This window comes from Nycticebus coucang, chromosome 7 (genome assembly GCF_027406575.1).
Source record: "Nycticebus coucang isolate mNycCou1 chromosome 7, mNycCou1.pri, whole genome shotgun sequence".
Classification (NCBI taxonomy): domain Eukaryota; kingdom Metazoa; phylum Chordata; class Mammalia; order Primates; family Lorisidae; genus Nycticebus; species Nycticebus coucang.
This window is the reverse complement of record NC_069786.1, coordinates 18,062,272-18,076,551: the sequence shown is the minus strand read 5'-3', so window position 1 is coordinate 18,076,551 and position 14,280 is coordinate 18,062,272. Positions and strand designations below refer to the sequence as shown.

Below are 14,280 nucleotides of genomic sequence, written 5' to 3'. Positions count from 1 at the left end.
GAATTGAGTCTAGAGCTAACTTTGCTCTACTACTGCAGCAATGCCCGTCTGGATACTCTGGCCAATGACCTGTGAATAATGAGAGCTCCACTCCAGCTGGTAGTATAAAAACTATTCCCATCTTGTAGGAGGTCTGAGCATTTTGCCTCTGCTACTTTCAGGTGGTTCTTTACCAGGCATCTAGTCTTTTCCTTACATGCTTGTACTGATCCGTATTCAACTGAAGACTCACACTCTGCAAATCTTCAACGATACCCTACAAATCTGCAGAGAAAGCTTTGCCCAGCTTTCTCTATTCCAGTCCTCTGCCCTGTGAACTCTCCAGGCCCCAATCCAGACTGCCAGCTCTGACTTGTAAACGTGTGGAACCTACCAGGCTTTGCCTGGGTCCTCCCTCCTTGCTGGGTGCCTACAAGGTGGCACTATCACAGAGGTCACCTTGTTTCCCCTATCCCAGAGACCACTGTCTTGTACTGCCTGCTATCCAATATTTGAAAACCACTGTTTCATTTATTTTGTGCAGTTTTTCAGTTGTTTCAAGTAGAAAAGTACATCTGGTCCCGGACGTTACTCCATCCTAGCTGAAAACAAGAGTCTATGGCATATGTATCATACTCTAGAAAATATTTTCTGCTTTGTAATGCATTTTTATTTCATGTTTTCCTACCTTTGAACTTAATTAGGGATTTCATCAAACTTTCACAGAGCTTAAGATTGCAAAATGCTGCAAAAACCAATTTAATATTTCATTACTCGAAAGAAAAGTTTACAAGAAGGTTACCACTGGGCAGTGCCTGTGAATCAGTGAGTAGGGCGCCAGACCCATATACGAGGGTGGCAGGTTTGAACCCAGCCCCGGCCAAAATGCAACAACAACAACAAAAAAAACAATAGCCGGGCGCTGTGGCAGGCGCCTGTAGTCCCAGCTACTCGGGAGACTGAGGCAAGAGAATCACCTAAGCCCAACAGCTGGAGGTTGCTATGAGCTGTGATGCCATGGCACTCTACTGAGGGCAACAAAGTGTGACCCTGTCTCTTTAAAAAAAAAAAAAAAAAAATAGAAGGTTACCACTAACTTTATTCATACATTTCATTCATTGATGCTTTCATACATAAAAAGCATCAATAGAAAAATAAATTATTAGGAAACTAAGGCAACTTAGCAAATATATTGCTGGGAATAAGGATGCCACAGAGGCTTCCAAAATGTTAAAACATACATTTCAATACAAAAATCAATGCAGTCTGAAAAATTATTAAAATATCAATAGACAGTAAAATAATTCTTTATCTCAAAGTAAAGGCTCTAAATTAGAAGTGGTATGATCTATAACTTTTTTTTTTTTTTTTTGGAGACAGAGTCACACTTTGTCACCCTCAACAGAGTGCCATAGGGGCATACCTCACAGCAACCTCAAACTCTTGCGCTCAAGCAATTCTCTTGCCTCAGCCTCCCAAGTAGCTGGGACTATAGGCACCCGCACAACTCCTGCCTATTTTTAGAGACAGGGTGTCACTCTTGCTCAGGCTGGTCTTGAACCTGTGAGCTCAGGGCAATCCACCCGCTTTGGCCTCCTAGAGTGCTGGGATTATAGGTGTGAGCCACCACGCCCAGCTGATTTATAACCTTATTAGATACTGAATGTACATATGAAGCCTCTCAGGAAAGCATAAACATCTAAGAGGAAAAAACTATTGTCCAACTCAATGACTATCTGTATGGGAAAGAGTACCAAAGTCCTAACATTAATCAAAACAACGTGCCAACATTTTAACCTGATAAGGTGTCCTAATCAGATATGACAGCAAGATTCACGGGGTGAGCTATATTAACATGCTTTTTATTTTAATTATGTAATAATCTAAACCATAGAAAAGCATAGAGAATAGAGCAAAAAGTTCATTTAACTCAACAACCAAATTTAATAAATGTTACTATATGGTCATAACTACTTCAGATTCTTTGCTATTATTTTTACTGAATAAAACCCGTGGATACAGTTGAAACTTTCTTTTTATATTTCCTCAGTCCCACTACCCCTCCCCGTCCTGGAAGAAACCCCTAACTATGCTTAGGTATCGTGCCTGTTTGCTGTTATACTCTCATTCTATAGGTAATGTGCTTTAAAACCACATAGTTAAGTATCTAAGTGAAATACCCTACAGTATGTAATGTAGAATAAACAAGAAAGCATCGCCTCACGATGATGTGTTAGAATAGTCCCTATGTGATAAGGTAATAATGTGCCATGACTGTGCTACTACAAAATTACTCTGTATCTTTCAAAAACAGAAGGGTAACAGGAAAGGGTACGGTAGAATGCCAGAAAATAAATGTAGAGAGGCTCGTAGAGTTACGAAAATCATGATTTTGCAACATACCAGAGACGTTTGCATAAATGTTAAAACCATTAGGAATAAGATGTGCTAATGGTCTCCATGTTTATTACTCCATAGACTACTTAAAAATTAGATAACTTCCACACCAAAAATCAAGTGGATGACACCTTTAATCAAATCTGTGACACAGATTTCAATGAGACAGATTTCAATCGATGAGACAAACTGACATTAAATGCTTCCTAATATGATACAACAAGGAGCAAACTCCTACACCAGAGTCAACAAACTAATTTTGCAAAGGCCAGCTAGTCAATATTTTAGGCTTTGTGGGCCAGTCTCTGTCACAACTCTGCAACTCTGTCATTAAAGCACAAAAGCCTATATATTATGCTTTCAAATGGGCCTGGCTGTGTTTCAGTAAGACTTCACGTACAAAACAGATGGCAAATCAGATTGGTCTGCAGGCCATTATGTGTTAACCCCTGACCTATGTGGTAATCTTGCCAAAAATGTTCAACATGAATCTAATCATAAGAAAACAATCCAGACAAATCCAGATTACCCAACATTCTATTAAACACTGCTCTAGATTTTTCTTTAAAAAACAATATAATGAAAGACTAAAGAAAGTGGAGAACTGTTGGAGACTAAGGGAGATTAGAAAGATACAACTTATCACAAAAAGACATAAAGCAAAAGAAGCCAGTCCAAAAAGGCTACCGGGGATTTCAGAGCAGTGAAACTGTTCGGTATGACACTGTAAAGGTGGCAACATTACACCATACAGCTGTCAAAAACCCACAGAACATTACAGCACGAAGAGTGAACTTTTATACAAAGTTAAAAAAAAAATTATCTGTGGCTCAGTGAGTAGGGCGCCGGCCCCATATGCCGGGGGTGGTGGGTTCAAACCCATTCCCGGCCAAACTGCAACAAAAAAAATAGCCGGGCGTTGTGGCGGGCGCCTGTAGTCCCAGCTGCTCGGGAGGCTGAGGCAAGAGAATCGCGTAAGCCCAAGAGTTAGAGGTTGCTGTGAGCCGTGTGACGCCACGGCACTCTACCCGAGGGCGGTACAGTGAGACTCTGTCTCTACAAAAAAAAAAAAAAAAATTATCTAAGGAGTCAGAAGATCCCAGGAAAGAACGCCCATGGGACAAGAGTATCTAGCTTGTCTTACAAGTACATAAAACAACCCTACTGAAGGGGGTAGAAGAAAAAGTGCCGGTAGAACTAAGCTAAGAAGCCTTAAAAGAAATGACACTCCAGTAGCCGTGAGTACACCTAGGATCCAGTCCTTGGTTTCTAACACCATTTTCCAATAAGGAACCAAAATTCTTTGGACAAAGGGCTGATTCTGGGCATGAGACAGGAAATATACAAGATGACCTTGCAGCATCCTGAAGTGCCAGAAAGGTGAGTTAGCACACCTTTACTTCATTCAACACACCCATGCACAGAGCATGTTACAGGACCAGAAGAAACACTTGATACACACCCAGATGGCAAATGTCACAGGAGCCCACCAGCCAACTGGAAGACTTCTCAACTGCCAAAGCTAGAACAATTGGAGCAACAAAATAAATAAAATTCCCCATGCAGAAGAACTACAAATGAATTATGTACATACTCCACCCTGAAGGAGGGAGAGCATGACCCCCCTCCCAGCCCTTAACTGTGGACTGCACATGTGACTTCCTTCCAAAAAGCACAATATGAAAAGGGAGGAAAAAAGAGTAACTTTACAGTGGAGAAACCTGACACTACTTCCACCACATAATCAAGGTTAACACCAATCATCATCAATCAGGTGGAAAATACATACCCATGATATGATGGGATAAAAGTGACACTTTACCTCGGCGATCTTCCACTCCAAAACTCATAACCCTAGTCTGATCATCAGAAAAAAACATCGGACTGAACTGGAAGGTTGGACAGAACTTCCAAAACTCCCTTTTGTTTCATGGGTGGGAGGATTTTACATTCAGAAGCCAGCTCTGAAGTATTAATCAGTATTAAAATGCTTTCAAATCAAAGAATTACAACAATCTCATACTATCTAAATAATTGGTTTGTGTATTATACAGAGGGTGCCAAAAAATGTATACACATGTTAAGAAAGGAAAAGCGCATATTAAAATTATAATACCCAAGTTACTTTTCACTTCTGAAATCACAAGAGATACAAAATACAATATACAAGATAACAACTGTTATCAGTATATACTATTACAATTTTAATGCAGGTTTTCCCTGTCTAAAATGTGTATACATTTTTTGGTACCCTCTGTATTATGAGGCAACTGTGATCAGAATATTTAACATTCATTACCCATATGTAAGCAATAGGCTTATTATAGATAAATATACATATTTATATTTATTATTTTTGCACACAACTTCAGTTTTTGATGACATGATACTCTAGGATGATAATTCTCAATGTTAAATGAATCAAATTTAATCAAAGCTTTTTGGCTAGAGAAAATAATACAGACATTTTGGCAGATGACTAGGTTAAGCCATCGATGGCAAAAAAAAAAGTTAGTATGATAAGAAAAGAACACTTGGGCGGCGCCTGTGGCTCAGTCGGTAAGGTGCCGGCCCCATATACCGAGGGTGACGGGTTCAAACCCGGCCCTGGCCAAACTGCAACAAAAAAATAGCCAGGTGTTGTGGCGGGCGCCTGTAGTCCCAGCTACTCGGGAGGCTGAGGCAAGAGAATCGCTTAAGCCCAGGAGTTGGAGGTTGCTGTGAGCTGTGTGAGGCCACGGCACTCTACTGAGGGCCATAAAGTGAGACTCTGTCTCTACAAAAAAAGAAAAAAGAAAAAAAAAGAAAAGAACACTTAGAACAGCAACAAAACATCAATTATAACAAAATAAACGCAAGAGATAATTCTTTACAATGACCATTTCTGTCTCTGTGCAAAATTCACCAGCCTGTAAAACCATTCTTCCTTCCAACACTCAGCATTCAAAACACTTGAGCAGGATGAACTAAATTCAAAGACTTTCTTGGCACTGAGTGAATCCATTTTTTTTGGAGATTCTACTCAAGCAAGTGAGGCAGCAGAGAAGAATAAAGAGGCCATTTAGTGTAGAGCTAAGAGTACACTTTTTTTAACATTACACTGCCTTGGGCAATTTGCAGCTTTGCTTTTTATTAGCCATGTGGCCTCAGGAAGGCTTCTTAAACTCTCTGTTCCTTAGTTTCTCCACTTGAAAAATGCAGATAGTAACAGTTCCTACTTTACTGATACATAGCAATGCTAACTATCATTATCATGTATTTCAAAAATTCCTCAATATCAAACTATGTGGTTAAGTACACAATTCATAAAAGGTAAATATGTGGCCCACCAACCTTTCAGAGTTCCCAGGACCTCAGATCAGATGGCAAGGATAGACTTGGGCACAGTTGGGCACAATTCAAAAAAGTCTATACCCCAAAAGTTCACCTTCTGATCAGTGGGACAAGTTTCCCAAAATGTACACTTGAAAGCAGCAGTGGCTATGTTACCACTAACACAGGTGAAAGGTGGGAGTTAGCAGATCTGAGCATCTCGCTGTGACCAGTACCACTGCTCCACCAGGGAAAGCATTCTGTGGTACCCAGGAAGAAAAGTACACAGTGACCCAGGAGAGAAGACATCTTGCCCTGCCATTGTAGCAGCTTGCAAATTATATCTCACTCTCAAGGACTTCAAGAAGAACCTACTCTGCATTGTACTAAGAACATCACAGCACTCCCTGTTTCAACATTAACAAACATTGTAACCCATAATACACATGAAGATTTCAAAACAAAAATGTAGGGCTGGGGCAATGCCTGTGGCTCAGTGAGTAGGGCAGGGCACCGGCCCCATATACCAAGGGTGGCAGGTTCAAAACCAGCCTTGGACAAACGGCAACAAAAAAAATAGCTGGGCATTGTGGCGGGCGCCTGTAGTCCCGGTTACTCGGGAGGCTGAGGCAAGAGAATCGCCTAAGCCCAAGAGCTGGAGGTTGCTGTGAGCTGTGATGCCACAGCACTCTACTGAGGGCAACAAAGTGAGACCCTGGCTCTAAAAAGAAAAAAAAAAAAATGTAGGGCTTTTTCTACTTCAAACCTGAGTATGTTTGGGACCATGATCTTTCAAAAGCAGGACACCCTGCAATTTAGAGACAGGGTCTCACTCTTGCTCAGGTTGGTCTGGAACACCTGAGCACAAGCAATCCACCCACCACGGCCAGGTGCTGGGATTATAGGCATGAGCCACTACACCAGACCTTGAAATATGCCTTTTTTGGTATAAACATTGTTTTGAGCAAAAGGTACTTAAGAAGTGTACAGGAAAGCTCTCCACCCTCCATTTGCCTAAAGGCCACACCCAGATTTGCAAAGACAAAGGTATCCTTCCCCTTTCTATGGGGAGAGCAAAGGTTAACCCAGGGATGGGAAACCTGTAGCCTTAAGGCTACGTGTGGCCTTCTAGGTCTGAAGGACTAGACTGAACCTTCATTTTACAGAATCCTTGTATTATTATTAATACATTTTGTTTGTCTTTTATATTTTTATTTTATTTTTTAAATGAACATATTTGAAATACCAAAGAAAGAAGTAAATTTCTTTTTTTTCTTTTTTTGAGACAGAATCGCCCTGGGTAGAGTCCTGTGAACATCATAGCTCACAGCAACCTCCAACTTGGGCTCCAGCAATCCTCTTGCCTCAGTTTTTCTATTTTTAGTAGAGATGGAGTCTTGCTTTTCCCTCAGGCTGGTCTCAAACTCACGAGCTCAAGCAATCCACCCGCCTTGGCCTCCCAGAGTGCTAGGATAATAGGTGTGAGCCACCGCGCCCGGCCTGAAGTAAGTTTCTTTCTTTTTTTTTTTTTTTATTAAACCATAGCTGTGTACCTGAAGTAAGTTTCAATGAAACGAAACTTCCACGTCATGAAGTCGGACTGCCCCTGGTAAATTCAGTGAGTGTATGCACAGATGGCGTACCTTACATGATAGGAAAATATGAAGGGTTTACTACACAGATTTTAAAAAGTATTAGCAGATCCAGATGCTTTCATTTCGTTTCATTTTATCTTTCATCATCAAAATCTCGATGCTAAAGCTACTATTTTAAGTGTCACTTTGCAATAAGTTGTTAAGTATTGTTAACTATATTCCTGCAAATGCACATAGTCTGTCAGTTTTTTATAGGATACAAGCCTAACTGTGTTACATGCTTAGATAGTGCGATGGTGAGCACAGGGCTTTGGGGGTATCCCTCACCCAAATAATGCTCATTGTGCCCAATAAGTAATCTCTCATCCAGGACCTGAACCTGAGGGCTCAAACAAGGATAAGAGAATTCTATGAAGTGCACGAGAACCTGCTTTTTACCACTAGTTACTCTCCTCACAGAATGACGCATGGCAGTCTTGCCTTCAATTAGCTTACCATGCTAGATTTGCCATACAACGCTGGTTAAATTTTATGAAGAACAGAATCAGTGTGAATTACTGAAAGAAGATTTCTATAGGAATACAGCTTGCTGTGTGGTATGTCAAATCAAAACAACTTGAATATTTCTTCGTAAGGTAAAATAAAGTCTATATATGATATGTGGCAAAAAAAAAAAAAAAAAATCCAACCATTTTGAAAAAAACTTTTTTTTTTGCAGTTTTTGGCCGGGGCTGGGTTTGAACCCACCACCTCTGGCATATGGGGCTGGTGCCCTTTGAGCCACAGGCGCGGCCAAAAAACTATCTTTTTTTCAAAACCCTTCTTCAAAAGTAAATTTCAGGTAACTGACCAACAGGATGATATATGCAATCATTTGTTGCATCTGTTAATTAGTTGGAAAATACAATAAAGATTCACTGACTCTGAGAATCATGACATCACACTCAAAGTAGCATTTCAGCCTTACTTAGTTGACCTAAAAAACTATAGATGGAACTGATTAAGGTCTCAGTAGATGATATTTTAAAGTCATTGTTTGATGCTAAAAAAAAAAAAACGAATTGAAATATGGAAAAATGTAGCAGAACATCCATACAGCATGCCTGAAAAATGTTTTCTTGGCCGGGTGTGGTGGCTCACCCCAGTAATCTTAGCACTAGGGGAAGCCAAGGCAGGAGGATCCCTCGAGCTCAGAAGATTGAGACCATCCTGAGCAAGAGTGAAACCCTGCCTCTACTAAGAATAGAAAAATTAGCTGGGAAGTGTGACTACGACTGTAGTCCCAGCTACTTGGGAGGATGAAGCAGGAGACAGCTTGAGCCTAGGAATCTGAGGTTGCTTTAAGGTAGGCTGACACCATGGCACTCTAGCCTGGGCAACAGAGTGAGACTCTGTCTCAAAAAAAAAGGAACTGAACACTGAGATTTGTACCTTGCACTATATACAAGTTATACTTCGATTAAAATGATAAAAGCTTATTTTAGATGTTCAATCAAATGTTAATGATTGGAACACTGCAATGATTAAAACAGAGATGAGAAACCCATCATAGTAGGACATAACAAAATGAAGACCGACTTTTAGTTGGAAATGATAAACGAGCCTCAGTGGTGTACGACATTCCTGTGACCACAGTGACCAGCAGCTCTTGTGGTTTCCTGGCTGCACAGGTATCTGCTACCTTCCTGCAATCCCCTCCCACCCAACCCTGTATGACCCCTGTAGGTGACACTATCAGCTACACACACTGCCTGAAAATCCATCTCCAAATACATAAGCCCATTACAAACAAACCTAGGTATTATTTTTTAATTAAAAAATAACCAACAGCCACTAAACATGATGATAACATCCCTGATGAGCACACACACTACTAAACAGGTAACTTTGGGGCAGGCATTTCCGCAAATGCCTCAAGCCCAGAACAGGGAACCAGACTAGCACCCAGCTCAGAACCTAATCTTTCAAAGTACTTTGGTATTTTTTAAAAGGTTATTATGAATATTATAGTCAACTGTTTTTTCAAAATATTAAAACACAATGGCTATTACGTCTCATACCTTGCTTTAAAAATGCTATAAACTCCTTTACAGTCTGATCCAAGTTCACTCCATGATACACTACAGGTTTGAAATTGCGATGCTCAAAGGAACGAATGAGACGCACTGTGATGGTCACTTTTTCAGGAGCCATGTGAAGAAATTCCTGTGGCAAGAGACATGAGATCAGTCTAAATGAAATCAACACACGGTTACCTACAAGCACGTAGCCTGCATTCCTAAGATCAGCTCCCTGGCAGCCAACACATCTCCTCCAAGCTATATAGTTACTGACAGTCACAAACAGAAGTCAGGTTCCGAGGTACCCAGAGGCATCTCAAGACTACACCCACCTGCCCACTATGACCCTGGACAGCTTTGTTACAGTCACAGATGATCTGATCATCAGAAAACTGACAGGCCACAGAAGGTGAACAGAAGTGACACGGGTGTATGCACATATGCCCAGGGAGAAGCAGACAGCCAAATACAGGTACACAGCAGACACATGATAGCTTTGGGTTTTCTGTGCCAGTGGGCTCCTCAATTGGCCCTGAGATAGAAGTGTATTTACATCAGAGTCAACTATCAACACACAACATTGCAACCTCATAATCGCGGCCAGGTTTCGGGGCTGATTTAATTACATGCTATGGTGTCACCCATCTTTCACATTACTTGAGCATGTATGTTGCATCCTAAAACTAAGTACCAGTCCCATTTGCCAAGTGTTAATGTTATCTCATTTAATTCTCTCATCAAACTTATGAGATATTATGCCCATTTTAAAGATGAGAGGATTGGCTCAGTGCCTTGTAGCTCAGCAGCTAGGGCACCAGCCACATACATCAGAGCTGGTGGGTTTGAATCCAGACTGGGCCTGCCAAACAACAACTACTACAACAACAACAAAAAGAAGCCGGGGATGTGACAGCTGCCTGTAGTCCCAGCTACTTGGGAGGCTGAGGCAAGAGATCGCTTAAGCCCAAGAGTTTGAGGCTGCTGTGAGCTGTGACACCTTGGCACTCTACCCAGGGCGACATAGTGAGACTCTGTCTCAAAAAAACCCAAAATAAATAAAATAAAGATGAGAGGATATACTCAGAGAGAGATTACATAAATTGGCCAAGATCATAAAGCTTGTAAATAATGATGAACCAAGATGCAAACATCAATTTAATTCCAAAGTTCAGGCTTTCTAAGAGACTATCACAAAAATCATCCCCAATTATTTCCTCCCCCAAAAAATATGCAGAATTACTAAATCTTTTTCTATGTGTAAAAATTTTTTACTTTGGGCTCAACACCTGTAGCTCAGTGATTAGGGTACTAGCCCCATACACCAGGACTGGCAGGTTCAGCCGGGGTCTGCTAAATAACAACGACAACAATAACAACAAAAATAGCCAGGCTTTGTGGTGGGCACCTGTAGTGCTAGCTATTTGGAAGGCTGAGGCAAGAAAATCACTTAAGCCTAAGATTTGAGGTTGCTGTGAGCTGTGACTGCCACAGTGTTCTACCAAAGGCGGCATAGTGAGATTCGTCTTAAAAAAAAAAAAATTATTTTTCCTTTGAATTGTTTTGAGTAACAGTTAAAAAGAATCCACCACACTATCCTGTTAAATCTTTTTTTTTTTTTAGAGACAGAGTCTCACTTTGTCCACCCTCAGTAGAGTGCTGTGAAGTCACAGCTCATAGCAACCTCCAGCTTTTGGGCTCAGGTGATTATCTTGTCTCAGCCTCCTGAGTAGCTGAGACTACAGGCATCCGCTACAACGCCTGGCTATTTTTTTTGTTGCAGTTTGGATGAGGCCAGGTTTGAACCCACCACCCTCAGTATACGGGGCCAGCACCCTACTCACTGAGCCACAGGTGCCACCCAATCCTGTTAAATCTTAACATTCTGGCTGGGCCTGGTGGCTCACATCTATAATGCTAACAATACTCTGGGAGACCAAAGCAGGAAGACTTCTTAAGGTCAGGAGTCTGAGGTCAGCCTTAGCAAGACTGAGACCCTGTTTCTTTGTTTTTGTAGAGACACGGTCTCATTTTACCACCCTTGGTAGAGTGCCATGGCATCACACAGCTCACACCAACCTCCAACTCCTGGGCTTAGGCAATTCACTTGTCTCAGCCTCCTGAGTAACTGGGACTACAGGCGCCCACCACAATGCCCAGCTATTTTTTTGTTGCAGTTTGGCTGGGGCCAGGTTTGAACCCGCCACCCTTGGTATATGGGGCTGGCACCCTACCACTGAGCCACAGGTGCCACCCAAGACCCTGTTTCTAAAAAAAAAAAAAAAAAATTAGAAAAATTAGCCAAGCGTGGTGGCAAGTGCCTATAGTCCCAGCTATTTGGGAGGCTGAGGCAGGACGATTACCCAAACTCAGAAGTGTGAGGTTGCAGTGAGCTATGATGACACCACTGCACTCTTGTCTGTGAGACTGTGCAACAGAACAAGGCCCTATCTCAAAAACAAACAAACAAACAAAAAAAAAACTGATACATCCCCATCACTTCTTTTTTTTTTTTTTGTAGAGACAGAGTCTCACTTTATGGCCCTCGGTAGAGTGCCGTGGCTTCACACAGCTCACAGCAACCTCCAACTCCTGGGCTTAAGCGATTCTCTTGCCTCAGCCTCCCAAGTAGCTGGGACTACAGGCGCCCGCCACAACGCCCGGCTATTTTTTGGTTGCAGTTTGGCCGGGGCCGGGTTTGAACCCGTCACCCTCGGTATATGGGGCCGGCGCCTTACCGACTGAGCCACAGGCACCGCCCCCCATCACTTCTTAGAAAATGTAACTAAAGCCTCCATGTTGCCTCCCCAATTCCATTAGCATTTCCTGCCCTGGTAAGGCAGAGCAATGACTCACATCATTCCAATACTTGATTTTACACTCTTATTTTGTATCATTTAAACCTATAGAAAACAGATTATTGTGTAAATCAATATCACTTTCTATTATAGGCCAACAATGCCTACATGCCAGACACCATTCTAAGCACTTTACATGCATTATTTCATTGACCATCTCCTCGCTTGCCATCACCTTGTGAGGGAGATTTGATTATCCTATTTTACAGAAAAAGTGAAACATAAGTAAGTGAAGTAAGGTGCCCACAGATACACAGTGCAGTTAATGTTACATAAATGATATACTGTCTGTAGCTTCAGTAACTTTCTCAGGATCATTTTTCATTTATTTGTATTAAAAGATAAAACTCTAACTCTTACATATTCACTTCCCAAAGTGCAAAAAAAAATCTGTTTGTTTCAAAGATGCAAGTAGGGTATAGTTCTACCTAGTAGTAGCTATTTCATGCTACTTTCAACTTTTCACGTAGCTTTCAACTACTGTACAATAAGAGTAAGTATTTGGGGGAAAAAGCTGTAATAATAATATAGTAAGAAAAGATATACGCCCTCACTGGTAATCAAAGAAATTCAAAATAACACTCACAGAATTGAAAATTGTGACAATCTGACAGTATCTAGTGTTTGACAAGTGTGCAGAACAACAAAAACCTAATCAGTCAAGGTGGGCACCCAAAGGAGTACTACTTTTAGAGATAACTGGGCAATATTTACTAAAATTAAGATACAGGGGCGGCGCCTATGACTCAAAGGGGTAGGGCGCCAGCCCCATGCGCCGGAGGTGGCGGGTTCAAACCCAGCCCCGGCCAAAAAATGCAAAAAAAAGAAAGAAAGAAAGAAATGCTCTTGTATTCAAAAAAAAAAAAAAAAAATTGAAGATACAAATACCTTTTAATCCAATAATTTCATTCATAGGCAGATACCTAGAGAATCTCACATAAATGCACAAGGAGAACTGGAGAAGAACATTAACAGCACAGTTTGTTTATTGCAAAAACTGGAAACAACTGTGATCCACAGGAGAATGTAAATGGGGCTTACTCATACAACAAAATATCACAAGCAACAGGAACGCACTAGAACTACATTTGTCAACATGGGTGAATCTCAAAAATATTGAGTAAAAAAAGTAAATTACAGAAGAATCAAAAGTATACAGTACTACCATTTATATAAAGTTAATAAACATAGTTTTTACTATGCTTAAAATGAGACAAGTACTTGTTATACCTGAAGCAGAAAAAGAATCATGCAACTGGGGAGAAATGCACAGGGGCTTCAATTATATTCGTAACATTTTAGGTGTTAAACAGATGTTAGGCATATGGATATTATTTTTTATGCCTCTTAGATAACTGAAATGTTTCATAATATACATAAAACAAACCATATTAATTTGGTCTAGAAAATCTCTCTGAATGTTAGATTGCTTATACAACTATTTTACTAAGTTTAAGAGAATATACAGCACATTATATACAAAACAGCACATGGTCTAATTGCTTTAGTACATAAAATTATTTTTAATTATAATCAGCATACAGTTTACAATGAAATGAATGGTTCTTAAGGACCTGAAAATAGAATTTCCCCTTTTAATAAGGCAAGGATTCAATATTACAATCTTGCTTAGTGATTAATGGACTTAACAAATCTTTTGATAATTCCAATATTAGTTACTACACTATTTCTTAGTAAATCTGGTTTACAATGCTTCCCAGAATATCTATTCCTAGAATCTGCCACCTAATAGCAGTTCAGCAAAATCTACAGAATTAAAATGTAAAACATACTGAAGTACTTAAAGAATAAATAAAGATGTAGAGTATAAATGTCTTAATACAATAACTAAGGAAATGTGGTGAAGGCTATGTTAACCAGTTTGGTGAAAATATTCAAATGGTATATAAAACCAGCACATTGTACCCCATAATTGCATTAATGTACACAGCTATGATTTAATTAAAAAAAAAAGAATAAATAAAGAATAATAAAGAACAAATAGTTCTTTTTTTTTTTTTTGTTGAGACAGAGTCTCACTTTATGGCCCTCGGTAGAGTGCCGTGGCCTCACACAGCTCAC

At 40.4% G+C, this 14,280-nt stretch overlaps 1 protein-coding gene across 7 annotated transcripts in view; it reads right to left on the bottom strand.

The window, feature by feature from the left end:
• C7H2orf76 (chromosome 7 C2orf76 homolog) overlaps positions 1-14,280 on the bottom strand; it is a 102,727-nt gene that overhangs the window by 46,553 nt on the left and 41,894 nt on the right. For all 7 annotated transcript variants that reach the window (XR_008381167.1, XM_053596974.1, XM_053596973.1 and 4 more), the window contains exon 2: positions 9,344-9,488. Coding sequence is in view for 6 of the 7 variants with exons in the window: in XM_053596971.1 (XP_053452946.1) it covers positions 9,344-9,488 (145 nt within the window). In the remaining variant the exon portion in view is untranslated. The remainder of the gene's footprint in view (positions 1-9,343; positions 9,489-14,280) is intronic.